This window comes from Lepidothrix coronata, unplaced genomic scaffold, assembly GCF_001604755.1.
Source record: "Lepidothrix coronata isolate B3197 unplaced genomic scaffold, Lepidothrix_coronata-1.0 Scaffold100, whole genome shotgun sequence".
Lineage (NCBI taxonomy): Eukaryota > Metazoa > Chordata > Aves > Passeriformes > Pipridae > Lepidothrix > Lepidothrix coronata.
In genome coordinates, this window is record NW_016690280.1 from 1,297,956 (window position 1) to 1,313,703 (window position 15,748).

At 46.8% G+C, this 15,748-nt stretch overlaps 2 protein-coding genes across 4 annotated transcripts in view; one reads left to right on the forward strand and one right to left on the reverse strand.

The window, feature by feature from the left end:
• Positions 1–5,955: 5,955 nt before the first annotated feature.
• Positions 5,956–10,394, forward strand: GNPDA1 (glucosamine-6-phosphate deaminase 1). The gene is made up of 6 exons (XM_017822890.1): positions 5,956–6,194; positions 6,271–6,372; positions 7,573–7,755; positions 8,301–8,485; positions 8,592–8,766; positions 9,038–10,394. Exons 1-6 carry the CDS (start codon positions 6,071–6,073, stop codon positions 9,133–9,135), a joined length of 867 nt encoding a protein of 288 aa, XP_017678379.1. The 5' UTR covers positions 5,956–6,070; the 3' UTR covers positions 9,136–10,394.
• A 1,193-nt stretch (positions 10,395–11,587) lies between these two features.
• RNF14 (ring finger protein 14) overlaps positions 11,588–15,748 on the reverse strand; it is an 8,648-nt gene continuing 4,487 nt past the window's right edge. For all 3 annotated transcript variants that reach the window (XM_017822887.1, XM_017822888.1, XM_017822889.1), the window contains 3 exons: positions 15,010–15,182; positions 14,302–14,432; positions 11,588–13,035 (listed from right to left, as the gene is read on the reverse strand). In XM_017822887.1, the coding sequence (XP_017678376.1) occupies positions 12,972–13,035; positions 14,302–14,432; positions 15,010–15,182 (368 nt within the window). In that variant the 3' untranslated portion in view covers positions 11,588–12,971. The remainder of the gene's footprint in view (positions 13,036–14,301; positions 14,433–15,009; positions 15,183–15,748) is intronic.

Consider the following 15,748-nt stretch of genomic DNA (forward strand, 5'->3'; position numbering starts at 1 on the left):
TCTCTGCTGGGCTACTTTCCAAGCAGTTCAATCTAACCAGGGTGGCTCCAGGGCAGCTCCACTGGTGCCCAGAGGGCAACCAGAACCCCTTGGAGCCAGCCTGGATTGCCAGAGGGACCTGGTGTGTCACTGCCCATGGGGATGCTACAGGCCAGCAGCATGGCCCCAGCATGTGGGAGCTGCAGGAGTGACCCCATGAGCTCCATGCACTACACAAAATGTACATTGTGGGACTCAAGTATAATTATTCAGAGTGGAAGCTGCCACAGGACGTGTTAGCTAAACATAGGGAGTCAGAAAATTGATGTAAACTCATGCTGACAAACACTGCCGCCTCAGCAGCAACGCACCAGGGCCAGGGCTCAGAAACCAGCACTATATGAGCCATGCTGACCAAGCCTTGGTCCTACCCTGTCCCACCACCACATTGCAGTGCCAATGTATGCCCATGAAGGCAGGGAAGAGGCAGTGACTGCTGCACCACAGCTGAGCCAAACACAAGATGTTGGCCCACTCTTCCAAAAGCGCCGTCAGCTCTTCCATATCCACATGAAGCAGATGGTGTTGCAGCTCAGAAATTTCTTTCCAGAAGGAGCACGTGTAGGAAACCACGCAGCGAGAGAAGTTGGTTTATTCAGGGAGTTTTTGTGTTGTTACATTGGCTAAGAGATTTTCCAGCTTGTGTAACCTTTATTTTCTACGTGCACAGTTCAGCTGTAGTCAGGCTTGCACAAAATTACCCACATCAATCCCTAAGGTTGATGAGATTTAAATATATCAGCTTTAGGATGAGGAAGGCTGAATCAGCCCCTCTGGGATTCCAAGCTGCAGATTCAGAGTTACAAGCGTTTAAGCCTGAGGACATGGTTTTGAACTGCAACTCAGTCATAAATACATGCCTCAGTGCTCATTATTCCGTACCATAATCAGGTTGGATTCTTTTTTCCCTGTATTTTGCCTTTGAGGCATAGGTAGTTCATCGATGTCTTAGTGAGATGAATGAACATCCCAGTTCTCATGCTGAAGAGACCGTGAGGGATTTTAGCCAGGAATAACCTCAAAGAGTGACTCTTCTTTGAGGAGTCCTACTGGAGATGCAAGGAGAAGGCAAGTTTCCTGCAACACAGGTGCCTTTGAAGGAGCTGGAACAGGAGCTGCAGGCACTGACAGACTCTGGTTTCACCTTTCCACCAGATGCACAATTTGCACTGAGAATTTTGCTGGAGTAAGGAGCTGTCCAGATGACATGCATGGATTTAGTTGCCACTGAGGTGGGATTACATCCCTAAGTAAGGCTGTAGCCACAGTGGTAATTAGCTGCACAGTGATTGACTTGGACAATGTAGAGACTAAAATAAGATGCAACCTGTACACACCCCCAGAGAAGATGCTGGAATGTATCATGGAGAACTGGTGAAACTGTTTGTGTCAAAGCCATTTTGGGGCCAGTGGAGGCAAATCACGGCCTAATTAGTCCTTCTAGTCTCAGCACGACTGATTCCGGAGGGGTAATGGGAATTTCTTCCAGCTGCTTTCCCTGTTATATTTTATTTTCTTAGGTGGGGAAGCTCTGTAGAAAGATAATGCTGTGGTTACAGCACATGACTGGTTCTGCTTTCATTTCCCTCTTGGTTTTAGGCAAATCACTTCATGCCTCTGTGTTTTTTGACTTTTCCTCCAGTGCAAAATGTCTTTTCTCCCAAGAGACACTTGAAGCTCAAAGTCATTCCTTTGAGTGACTTCCGCATGGGATGTGCTGTGAAAGCATTTGAAAGCAATTGAAAATATGACAGAATTGCAGTGGAGTGAGTCCTCTGAAATCCTGGCACTGTACATGTGTTCCTTTAATTATTGTGTAGGACTGAGCAATAAAGGAAAACTTTTAATCTCACTTTGTAATAAATATTGAACATTAAAAGCTAAATAATAAAACTCAAAGGCAGGGTGGGTTAAAGCTAGATCAGTAAGACATAAGCAGGACATTAAAACTAGATCTTTCTTTTAATCTTTTAGTGCTAAATTACCCAATTAAGAAAAAAGCGAAGACAAAATATTCACATGACAAAAACTTTTTTGTCATCACTATAAAGTATTCCTGTGTCCCTGAAGGCAGAAGCACTTCATGTGCAAGAAATGGAATCACAGGCATTGAATATACATAGATGCTATGTCTTGTTTTCCCATTGTGGAATAATATCCTGAATTAGAGCTGTATAATTAGGCTGGAGAGATTTGTTAAGGATTAATAAATGCTGTATAATAGATGTTCCTCCCCAAAACATCACAGAAGACTTCTGGAACAGTGAAAAGATAAAAGCAGGACAGGGAACAGGAGGTGGATTTAGATGAGATATACAGAATAAATTCTTCCCTGTGAGGGTGGTGAGGCCCTGGCACAGGTTGCACAGAGAAGCTGTGGCTGCTCAATCCTTGGAAGTGTTCAAGGCCAGGTTGGATGGGGCTTAGAGAAACCTAGTCTAGTGGAAGGTGTTCCTGCCCAGGGCAGAGCAGTTGGAATTGGATGATCTTTAAGGTCCCTTCTAGCCCAAACCATCCTGGGATTCTATGACAGCCCCTGCCCAAGGAAGATGCCCCACACCTCGACCAGCCTCAGCAGTGGCAGGTTCCTGGCATGGCAGACACAGGTGTGGGTTCCATACACAGCTTTAGACACACACAGAGCTGCAATTTTCGGTGAGTGCTTGTTGTAACAACAAAAGCCACTCGGTCACATCGGGTCTGCTGGAACGAGGAGAGCCCCAGCGAGCACAGCCACACGTCCTCCAGCCCGGGCAGAGTCAGGCGTAAGCAGAGCCTGGTTTACTGGTGCAGAAAATTATGCCCCAATAAGCCCCGAGTATTGTAAGGAGGAGGAATGAAAACAACAGCAGCACTGAGGTGGAAGACTTTCCCAACGGGACTTTTCTCCTGAGATCCAGCAGCAGAACCGAGGGGCAGATACAGAGTGATCCGGCTGAGTTGTGCCAACATGACGGGTGGTGCACAGGGCAAGGCAGAGCTGAGCTCCAAATTGCCTCCACCTGGCACAGCCAGCTCAGTCAAGCATGGTTTTTGGAGCCCCACCTCACTGATTTCACCAGTGTCCTTTGTCGCTCCATTATTTCTTCAGCCTACTGGAGAAATCACAATTAACCACTGGTTAATTTAATCTTGCTGTCCAGATTAAATCCTTTACTGCTTAGGCTGGCAGTTTTTAACCTGGTGAGGAGTGAAGCCCTGCCAGCTTTCCCATGGGAGCCTTGTCTGCAATATGGGAAGGGACTGGCATGTGTGCTCTCTGGAGCTGCCTGCTCATGCGCTGCCCTACACACTGGCTTGTTGTGACCCTCCCAAAAACCTCCTAGCTGGGATTTGAGTTGCTGCTGGGAGACCTAAGCTGTGAGCAGGGCTTGCAGAAAAGAGCAGCTCCCCTCCAGATCTATCCAATATGGGATGTTGTTTCTCCTTTTCTTATAAAGTGGGTTGAGAAGGTAAGTGGAACATGCTGGAGCAGGAAGAAGTGACCGATGGTGGATATTAAAAAGATTCTTTAATTACAGGATCTGAAGACTGAGTCCTTCATGGAGATATTTTTAAATTGTTTCTTTTTTTTTTTTTGAAAAAAATCCCAGTGTTCCCAAGGAGTTCCCAGTAGCAAAAGCCCTGGTCTTCTGAGCATTGTTGACTCTGATCCCTTCAAGATGGGGCAAAAGAAAATGCTGTGCTTGTTAGAACTCTCCTGTTCAACTTCTCCTGCAGAGAAGTGTTTGTTTCCTTCCATCTGCTGCTTTTGCAAGGAAGGAAAATCAGCCTGTTCAGACACCAGGAAGTTCTTCAGCATTGCAACAGCAAGCTGAAAACGCAGAAACAATAACGGGCCGAAATTATCATACCTAAAAATACTCTGCATGCGAGTCACAAGCATGACCCAGCCCCAGAGCAACTCAGATAATGCAGACGGCAGGGAGTGGATCCGTGGAATGTGGGCAGCACAGGGGCACGTGCCTGGCTCTCCTGACCGTTGCAGCTTTTTCTCTCACCAAAGCATGTTTTGCTTTTACTGTGAGCTGCCGGCTGCCTCCTGTGTCTTTGTGCCCTGTAGCTGCTCAAGCCGCTCACACGGGAGATGAAAGCCAGATCCTCTACAGGCAGAGCCCCACAGCTCTTGGATTTAAACCGAGCCCATCCTTACAATGGGATTGTTTCAGGCCAATCCTCAAAGGCAGCAGCTCTCCACACCTCCGAGGGGGCGCAGGGCAGGTGAGGTGGGAGGCAGGATAGGGTGGCACTGCCCACAGGCTGCTCTGATGGCAGACAAACCACACAACCCGCAAGTCACCCCAGGGGGGACACGGTTCTTGCCCTACAGCTACCGCTGTGGGAAGTCTGTGGTGTCTCCTTCAATCAATTCCTACGCGGGCTGTGCCTCCAGTATTTGCTTTTCCTAAATCTCCGAGCCCTCGCTGCGTTTCCATGGTAACGCTAAGGGATCCGATGTGGGTTATTTGGAGACTCGAGGTTCTGGTAGAGAGAGAGCATCTCTCTCTGCTGAGCCCTGCAGCAGTTTTGGCTTTGTACACCAGAAGCTGCTGTTGTGCTGCAATAGCGGTGATGTGGAAACTCCCATGTGTGTGTGCAGGTCAGGTGTGCACTCACCTTCGGGCCAGCAGCACCTGGAGAATGGACTGAAGCAGCCCCGGGAAGCAGACCTCAGCAGACCCCTGAGGTCTGAATCGTTCAGACCTCAGCCAGGTCCCCTCCTCCTCTCCATCTCAGCAGAGACACAGCCCCTGCTTAGCCCAGCACCTTGATCCTGTGCCTCTGAACCCACTGATAACGTGATTCCGGCCAGTGTCCACAGGACCAATGGGTCTGTCACACTGATACGATCCCAATGGGACAACTGGAAGAGCTGTTTCACACAGAGCCAAAGCCCAGGCTGCCCTGCACTGCAGGACAGCCGGGAATGCTGCTGCTGTGAGCTCCTCACCCAGCACCAGCCACCAAGAGACCTGCCTGCCTGCTGGCTGACCACTGCTCATGGAAACACATGGGGCTTGGAACTTATTTAGTCTCTGTGGCTTAAAACCCTTCCCGTGTCTGACCACAGCCATCTGGCTGCAGCCTGTCACACCCATCATTCCCTATCCAAATGCAAACCGCGGTCTCTCCACGATGAGACAATACCAGGAGCACTAGTTCTAGCCAGGTCATTTAAATTATTAAAATGAGAAGGAACCGCTTGGGCTGGATCCCAGCAAAGCAATTTGTATCTTATTCTTTCTTCTAATGAAAGTTAAAAGCTTTCTAACTTTGAAGTAAGGGCTTTGCATCCCAACAATGATCCAAACCTGTGCGAGGAGAGGTCAGGCACGTTTCCATCAGAGCTTAAAGGCAGCCAGAGCAACAGCAGGAGCGTGTTTTGGAAATACCATTGTGCCAGGAACAGCGTGGACACCTGCAGGTCGTGGTCCCTCCATCCCGCAGAACACCCCCAATATGCCCTGAACTGTGTCCCTACAGGATAGTTCAAGTGTGAGAGCAGCTTGTTATGATGTGACAAGGCTCTGATTTAGGGATGAAAGGCTGAAGGACGGAGTCGGGTGGATCCCTGCTGTGACGAGGGCACCCCAGCAGAACCGCATTGAAATATTTGCTGCCTTTTTAATAATGTATTTGGTTCCCAAAGCTTTATCTGGCCAACGGGCCCTCTTGCAGTGCTGGCGACTGCTTCATCCGAACAGCCGGGTGGCAGCCGCGGCGCATCATTCCTGGGTGGATTTAACCGCTTCCCCGAATTCTACCACCAAACCCCGACCCTGCCACCTCCCGGCTCCCCGGGGCCGGGCCCGGCAGGGCCGCGGGGGCCGGGCCGGGCTCTCACCGCCCACCGACGGGGCGGTGCGGGGGGCGGCCCGCGGAAGCGATCCGGGGAGGAGGCGGCGGCCCCGGGCGGCGGGCGGGTGATCCCGGGCGGAAGCGCTCCCCGGGCGAAGGCGGCGATCCCCGGGCAGAGGCGACCCCGGGCGGGTGATCCCGGGCGGAGGAATCGATTCCGGGCGGCCCCACCATGAAGCTCATCATCCTGGAGACGTACTCCCAGGCCAGCGAGTGGGCGGCCAAGTACATCCGCAACCGCATCGTCCAGTTCGGGCCGGGCCCCGGGCGGTTCTTCACGCTGGGGCTGCCCACAGGTGGGTGCCGGGGGGTGGGAGCGGGGCCAGGGTCCAGCCCGGCCCCTGCCCCGGCTGAGGCGGCGGCTCCCCGCAGGCAGCACCCCGCTGGGATGCTACAAGAAGCTGGTGGAGTATTACCGGAACGGGGACCTCTCCTTCAAGTACGTGAAGACCTTCAACATGGACGAGTACGTGGGTGAGTGCCCGCAGCCAGCGCTCCTGGCTCTCCTTCCCTGCCCTGCCGGGTGTGTTTGTCTCTGCCCTTGCGCCTGGTGCCGCAGCCGGACACCACAGCAGTGCGTGGCGGGGCAAGAAATTCCACCTTCAAAGGGCTCCAGGTAAGATGGAACAACATTTCATAGAAAGACAGGATGACAGAATCAGTTAGGATGGAAAAGACTTCTGAGATCCTTGAGTCCAACCTATGACCAAACACCATCTTATCAACCAGACTGTAGCACTGAAGTGCCACATCCCATCTTTTCTTAAACACCTCCAGGGAATTAACCAAGGTAATTATGGGGACAATTTAAAAACCTGTGGAAGAAATTTGAAATTTTTTCCATAGGTTTGAAAACCTATGGAAAAAACCCCAGATACTGAAGGGTATTGGGTGTTGGCTGTATTACACACACTATTACAGACACTGCTGTATTTTATCTGCACTGACATGCTGACCAGGTAAGGAACCAGCTTGTCATTGCAGGCTCAGATAGTGTGCAGCATTAACTACCACCTTTGCTCTGGGATTATAAAGGTCACTGTAGCTCAGGTCCCTTACTTAGTGTGTTCCCTGAATGCCCTTCAGTAACTCCTGCTAAGATAGCAGGGGACTGTTTCTTTTCTGAAGCTGTGGTGAAAGAGCCTCTTTGGAAGAAAGAGAGTTCCAAAGGTGAAAAACGTACAGGCTAAATATTTGCTAATATTAGCTAATGCTAATTTTACCCCGGTCAAGAATTTTTTCTGTGAACAATCCTAATCAAGCAGCATTAGGGAATAAGCAATCCAGTGTGGGTTTAGAGCATTTGAGGGGGAAAATATGCAATAATTATATAATTATTATTATTTCTCAGGTTTTTGCGCCTTTTTTTTAATCACTCTTGCTAATATGAAGTGGGAGGAAGGCTGAAAAGGTACTGACAGATGAGGCACGGTACACACCTGCTTTTCTGAAAATCTGCTGCGTGTTAATATGGGCACATGTCTTATAGGAGCTGTTGTGATTGACCTAAATTCTGCTATTTAGGAAAATAAAAACAACTCATGAAAGCTGAGGGAGTGACAAAGGACAGACAGATCAGTGCTCCATTACCAAAGCCACTCCAAGGGTATGGAAGTGCTTTATGTTATGATGTTTTTCCAGTTTGTCTTAGTCCTGTGCATGCTCTGTTACCAGGTCTCCCGAGGGATCACCCAGAAAGTTACCATTCCTTCATGTGGAAAAACTTCTTTAAGCACATTGACATCTCACCAGAGAACGTCCACATTTTGGATGGAAATGCACCTGATCTCCAGGCAGAGTGTGACGCATTTGAGGAGAAAATCAAAGCAGCTGGAGGAATTGAACTCTTTGTTGGAGGTGAGAGTTGTCAGGATTGTTCACTTCCAGTGTCTTTCAGTGGATTTGCAGTGAAAGGCACCCCACAGTCCACCACCCTGGGCACTGATGTGTGCTGGCAGCCTTGTCTCCCAATGTACTGCTCCCACAGTTTTCTGTTTTTCAATCTAGTCAGTGAATTGTTCAGGAAATGATTAGCAGAAGAAATGGGAAGAGCTAGAATGATACAAATGCAAAATGTATTATAGTTGTCAGTGCTGACAGGAAACTCCTGGGAGTAGAGTCCTCTGAGCCAACAGGAGCACAAACTTCTCCCATCAGTTTGCCTTGAGATTCTGCCACCTACTTTGCTTTATTGTTGTCCCAGCACAGTTAGGGAAGAGTCTGTTGACTTCAGAGGGGCCTTTTGCTGTCATTCTACCAGACACAAATTTGAGCTTGACCAGAAGAATTGCAGGTGTTTTTTTCAGATCTGTGTTTCTGGAAGCACTGACTGTCCTTCTTGTGGGAGAGCTGTTAGCTCTGCTCCTATAGCTGACCCTCTTCTCCTGCTATCTCTGTCCCAGGTATTGGCCCGGATGGTCACATTGCCTTCAACGAGCCGGGATCAAGTTTGGTGTCCAGGACACGAGTGAAGACCTTGGCCATGGACACCATATTGGCTAATGCCAGGTTCTTTGATGGTGACCTCTCCAAAGTCCCCACAATGGCCTTGACAGTCGGAGTAGGCACTGTCATGGATGCCAGAGAGGTTAGGAGAAAAGCACTGGCTTCCTATAGTAGCTCTGGAGCAGCTAAAAGTTATCCTGTTTTGAAGCAACAACCCTGACTGCCCTTCTCTGTGTCTTGGGGTGCAGGTGATGATTCTGATCACAGGAGCCCACAAAGCCTTTGCTTTGTACAAAGCCATCGAGGAAGGCATCAATCACATGTGGACAGTGTCTGCCTTCCAGCAGCACCCCAACACCGTGTTCGTGTGTGACGAGGATGCCACACTGGAGCTCAGAGTCAAGACAGTGAAATACTTTAAAGGTGAGTGTTTGACCAGGCCAGGCAGCTCTTTTGGTAGTTTTTAAGTGGTACAAGCCATGCTTTGCATTAGATGTTTCTGTGTAATCACCTCCCAAAGGAGTATATTCCTTAAATATACTACAGTAATCAGTGTGAAGGTAAATGCTTAAGTGCTCAGGTGTAAGGGCAAAGGAACAAGGACACCAGTAATGTCTAATTTCATCAGCATCCAATGAATGACACTTTTGCTTTATTATATCTACTTAAATCATCTTTTTACTTTCTCCATCAGGTTTAATGCTGGTTCACAACAAGCTCGTGGAGCCCTTGTACAGCATGAAGGAAACAGGAGCAGAGAGGAGCCAGTCTAAGAAGCCATACAGTGACTGATCTGCTCGGGGCAGTGCTGAACCAGCTGTTGAAAATAGCTGGGAAAAAAAAGGGAATTTCTGCAAAAACTGTTCTCATATTTGTTCTTAAATTAGCAGAATGGTCATATGGTTGCTTCTCTCCATTAAAGAGACAGATGCCAAACACCTGCCTTAATTAACCAAATGGATGGATCCAGTGCACTGTGTTCCACAAACTTCTGTCACTAACTCATTCTCTGAAGGTGAAGTCAGTGAAGGATGAGTTGTTTGATCTATGAACTGACTGTAATCTTGGACTGAAGGCTGCAAAACTGAAATGTGAGGATAAGTGAAAGTACAACACAAACCGAGTGGGTAATCACTTTGGGGTGTATTCCTTGTAATTAGGACAAGTACCTCGTGTGTCATTCTTTCTCCATGAAACACTCCTGCATTAGACTAATGGAAAATGGGAAGCGAACTTGTCCAAGTGGAGAAGGGAAAGCTTCACATGAGCAGCCCCAGAGCCAGGAGGGGGTCAGTGAGAAGATGGAGCCAGGAGGAAGATGAGAAGAGACAGTGGGACCTGAGTGGAGACACAATGCTGAGACTGGATAGAAAGATAAAACCTCCCCATGGGGACAGCCAAGCAATGGGGCAGATTCCCCAGAAGCTGTGCAGGCTCTGTCCTTAGGAGGTTTCCAAAATCTGACTGGATAAAGCCCTGGCTGAGCCCTGCTTTGAGCCAGATGCTGGACTTGCGATCACCTCAGCACAGGAGGCTACAGCAGCATTCACCCACACAGGGTTAATCATGCAGTTTGGGCATCTGAGGATGTTATTGATGTCACACAAGAAGCTCTTCATGTTCAGTCCCAGGGTATAACTTTCTATGCCCTGGTGCTTTATGAAGTACTCAGAAGGGTATATTTGTTCAGATGAAGCAGAAGTGACCACTGTGCTCAGCACTGTTCACTGTAACAGGGCAGAGCCTGAAGCAATACCTTCTCTCTCCTCACTGCAGAACCTTCCATTGCTCTCAGTAAATGCCAAACCAGCCTCCAAGGAAATACTCTGTTCCCACTGGCTTCAGCCTCTCTTTAAAAACAGAAGTCCCACATGGGTGGACAACAGCCTGTACTAGCAAGACCCCACTAATTCTGATATGTGATTCCATCCAATTCTACCACAGGAGGGGCAAGAAAACTGACCAACGTTTATTTTCTTTATGCAGAAATTTTGTAAGCTGTTGATCTGTAATGCAACTTTCTAGACTAAACATCTTTAATTTTTTCTAAATGGTGGCATTGACTGTATCTGTGCTTGCGAAACCAAAGCTGTCCTGGAAGCAGTTTGGTAGGAATAGCTCCCTACTTCCTTGCCCAGTGTTTGCTGGCAGGTTTCCACCAGACACCTGCTATGGTTCTGTCCTGCCAGGCAGCAGGCATGCCACATGAAATGTGGGGGCCTTTAAAGGAGAAAGGAGGAGGCCACAGCTCTACCTGGTACCACAAAGTGTTTATAAATAATTTAATTGTGTGCACAGAAATGGTGAAAGCGAGGTTTTCAAAAGGGGAAAAGACTGAGGGAGAAAATCTGCACTCTGTTGCCAGAGCTGCTGCTTTGCTCTCTCTACAGGCAGATGCTGGTTTTAGCTGTCCTGCCTTTGCAATACCAGCTGATTGTCCTACATGTGCAGTCATCTGCTTGTCCCTTCCCCAGAGAGTCTGTCCTCCTCTGCCTTGCTGCAGAATCTGGAAACTCCAGTCCAGGGGTCCCCGAATTTATAGACAGGGTGGTGGCTACATTGCTCCTCCTCCTCCCTCCACACAAAGTCCTTGAAAGCTGAGGTGGTTCATTGCTACATCTTCCAGTACTTCACTATTTGTGCTCTGGTACATCCCCAGCCATGGATCTTCATCCCCATGTACCCTTTGGCATCCCAGCCCTGCCCTCAGCCCACCTCTGTCCTGGTTTAGGGGATCCAGTGCCATCTCCTCCATCCAGGCAGGATAAGGAGGTTTATGCATATGTTTCTCCTTGTCACAAACATTCCCCATGCCCACATACACAGCTCAGCAGGAAGAAAGTCCCCTCCAAAGGCAGGCAGCTTTGTGATTCAGCCTGGAGAGTTAAAAACTGGCCAGAGGGGAAACAGCTCTGAGCTGCATCCAACATGGTGATCCCAGAGCAGTGTCCCAACAACCACCCTGTCTCAGTCAGGGGCTTGTACCTCCAAGGGAAAACCAGGGCCCTTTGGGTGGGAGGGCACTTTGCATACATAAATGTCCAAAATTCCATGAGCAGAACACATGCTGTGCCAACTTCACTTGGGAGCTCTGAGCCCAGCTCTGGGCTGTCCCATTCCACAGCCCCATGGCACAACAACACTGGAGCCAATGGCCACCTGGACACTGACCTGTGCTGCCAAATCCGTACCACAATGAAGACAAACAGAGAGACAACTGTGTTTACCATCTTAAAGTGAATTTAGTGCATGTGAAAGGTGCAGGAAATGCAATTCAAATCATACACAATGTAAACTTCTCCTACACGCTGACCTACAGCCTAAACTGAGGTGAGATTCAGTCTCACCATCTCATCTTTTTAATCTCTGCCTCTTCTGACAGAATAGACTCTCATCCTCTGGGAAAGGAACTGAAGCAGCACTCATTTTGGCCACATATCCCAGTATAAATTTATGAAGTATCAGTAAAAACTGAGTGAGAGGTGATCACTTTAAGTTTCTGAAGAGTCTTCCATCTCCTGACCTATCCCTCCATGCCCTACTACTTTTGAACACAGCACGTAGCTTTAATTTCCAAATAAACTTTTAGACTGTTCTGCAAGTGGAAAAACTTATAAAAAGTTAGTGGTTCCCTCCAGTAATTACCTTCATGTTTATAAAACTACTTGCTGAGATTTTAGGGAAAACAATTTGCTTTCTGAATAATTTGAAGTCCAAAACTAGTCCAGAAGCAAAAGGATCAACTAATCAAATTTCTTATGTGAAGAGTTAGTAAAAAATAAATTACTTCATCATCTGAGAATACAAGGTAATTGTCAGTATCTTGAAGAATCATCTTTGCCTGGTACTTTTCACCCTCTCACATCCTCAGCTCACTGCCTTAGCACTCATCACTGGAAAAACAAGGAGAGGCAATGGGAGTGAATCCAACAGGAACACCGGGTTGAGTCACCAACCTGACAGAAATTTCTGGAAAAGGCTGTTGGTCATTTTCTGCCCAAGCACTCAGTGATGCAAAGGCCCAGGCACAACAGCCAGCGAGAAGGAGGTTGGGGACAATCAGCTTTAATGTCATTAGAAAGTACCAGTGACAGAACCATGAGCTGCTTTTCAGAGAAACACGTCAGGAAATTCATAAAAGCAACAAACTTTGTTGCTAAACTTCCCCAGTCCAAGCAGCACCACTAAACAGCTCCAGAAAGAGCTCTACAGCTCTAACAAACTGCCCAAACCCCCACAATATTCACGATCCAAGAGTCTCCAAATGTTGGTCTCCCTAAAGAAACCCCCAAATCTCTCTGTGATTTGAGGCTTCTGTTTGCTTTTAAAAAAGGGGCATCTCTTGGTATATATTTTTCCAGTAATTTTCCAACTTCTGACTGGTTGTATTTAATATGGTATGTCTTTAATAATCGATGTGATTGTTAGGGCATTCCATGATGATCCTGACCCCAGGATGGGTAAAGTGGTCTCCTTTGGCTTTGGCAACAGGCTCTGAGGTGTGAGTATCCTGCAGTGCAGGGTAGTTACCACTCTTCTATCACACAATGGAAGTGAAAAGCAAACAAAAGACACCAAAAAAAAAAGCATCTGTCTCTGGTTTGTTCACCTTTTGTTGCTGGAGAAAGCTACTGGTCATCGTCTTCAACTCCCCAGTAGTCCCCATCATCGATGTGCATGGCTTGAAACAATCTGCAAGACAGAAAATTAGTGGTAATAATGCTAAATATGTTTAAAACAATCTAAATGCAACAAAAAGTACAAAAGCAGTAAGTTTCACTGTTTTTTTCAGTATCACAAACCACTCATGATATCAATGTCAAATTAAGTAAAAGACTCTGCACTTCTACAGCTCATTACACCAGCAGGTTTGATGGTACCTTACACACATCATATCCCAAGAAATCCCTGAAAATATTAATCATCCAAACCATATTAAAGTTACCCAGCAGGCTGCTGTTCCTGGGTGGTCTTTAGGCAGGATATAATCAGCAGCCAAACCTGCCTGCTCCAGACAACTCACAATCTCATTGGACACATGGAATTGGGCAAATAAAACATATGAGCATCAGAGAGGCACAGGGGGGACAAAAAGACACTTGGCAGTGCTGGGGTAATGGCTGGACTAGATGGTTTTAGGTCTTTTCCAACCTAAATGGCTCTATGATTCCCTGATTCTAAATTATTCTTTATAAAGCACAGGAGCTTAGTCGAGACAAGGGGAGGTTACGCTACACTAAAATAAAAAAGGACAACAGGAGAAAAAGGAAAACAGAGTAGGAAGTGAAAAAATACTGTTGGGAGAAGAGAGAATGCTGAAAAAGGGCCAAGAACAAGAAAAATCCTGTCAGCCACATCTATTACAGCAGAATGGATGGTGGATTGAGAAATTTGTTGGGATTTTGACTTTGGATCCAGGCACTACTATTGCAGTGATGGGCACATATCCCTATGGAATACACAAAGCCGAGAGGCTGCCACTGTCACATCCCTCTGAGCTGCCTTTTCACCTGTCCTGACAGCAGCAGCACCCTATTTCCCTTGATCCTTCCCCAGCAGTGATGATGTGAGGCAAGTCTGTAGCTGTTTAAAAGCAGCTTTCTGATCCAAAACCTTATGCTGCACCTGAGCATCTTCATGGAAACACTTCCCTGCAGGCTGTGTGTCAGGCAGAGGCAGCACAGAAAGGATGAGGTCATGACCCTGACAAAAAAAAAAATCAGGAATAGGCCCACAAGTCTCCTCCAGAATTTTGAAAAAAAAATAAAAATCTTAAAAAGCAAAAGCACATCTTGAATCACTCCTGATTTTTACTGTTAGTATTGGGTCCTTGTAAGGGAGAAAAAACTATGTCTTAAACTATAGCTCCAAATTTCAAGGTAAGAATCTGGGAAAGACTGTTAGAAAAAGTAGAAAATAAGTGTTCCAGCACTAGAGGAAATACCTGTAAGCACCAACCTGTTAAAGCAGGGGGAAGAAGGGTCATTGAAGTGCCGGTAGGGGTTGGCCCTGGACAGAGAGCCCATGCAGAGCCAGCAGAAGTACTGCATGCACCCTGTGCACGTCATTTTGTTACAGCCATCGAGCTTCTGGGGGGAAAAACCAAGAAACAGCAACATCAGAATCTTACTGTGTCAGGCTTCAGTCTCTCTATGACAACAGCCCTCAAAACTAAACCAGCCAATTAATACATTCGACCCCGACTCCATCACACACTGATTTTTTTTTCACTGTTCAACAGAACTGGGAGCTGGAATCCCAGCATTGTAAATTGGCTATACTACTAAAAATACTGGAAATTAATATTTTTCTGAAGCTGGTTTTATTTCCTGGCTATAGAGTGAAGCAGCAGTAACCTGAACCACACAGGAAATGAAAGGATTCATACAGATCCATAGTCAGCCTGGATCTGTTTAGTCCTGGAGCCTGAACACCACCAATTGCTGGATGATCTCAAATCCCTGAGCTCCACAAACATCACCTTGCCTCCTTTTCCATGTAACACAGACAGAAATGGAAAGTTCTCTTAATATTTCCTAGAAATTCCCCTTCCCTGGTGAAGCTGGAGGCTACAAACACACCTCTGTCCCAGCCTAAACACAGAACTGCCTTAATTTCTGTTAATTTCTGTTCCCATGATTTTCCACCCTTTCCCTCCATTCTTACCTCTATATGAGTCCCGCAGCAGGGACAAGACTTAGAGTTCTTTTCCAGCCATTCCTTACTCTCCATCTCCTCAAGGGCTTTCTGAATCACTCGCTTGCCATAACGTTGTTCCAAAAATCTTTTAGTTGCCTCATCTGCTTCCAAATAGCTGTTTCGTAAATCCATTAATTTCTCTGGGGAACAAAACCAAAGCAAACCAAACAGCTTTTGTAATATATCATATAAAGAAGTCCAGCATAAAGATTTTCAAAGGAAACTAACATAATTCATTAAAAATCAAGAAAAATATTAGAAAACTTAAAATATTAAAACCCCTCTGCCCCAAAATTCTAGAGTTTTAGTCTGTTTCATTATAACAGCGACTTGTCAGTGGCATCAGGAAAAGTCTACAATGTAAAGTTTTGAAAATGGAATTTTTTCTGAACATACATTTAATGAAACTTGGTCACAGGATTTTGAGGCCAAACAGAGAGAGAAGCTTCCACCTGATTTCAGTATTAACTCTGACTACACAAGGTAGTTGATTCACATGAAAAGGAAAAAAAAAATACATATATAAAATTATTCTTCCCCTGCTATGGCCTCTCAGCATTTGACAACCAGCAGTCTGGGGACCTCCTAAGCTGTGGATTGTCATCAAAGGAATAATATTTAACTGCCAGCAACAGACCTACTCCAAATGAAATGTGTCTGGTCTTTTAGAAAGCTCACAGGGAAGAGTTTGCTTGCTCAATTTCTG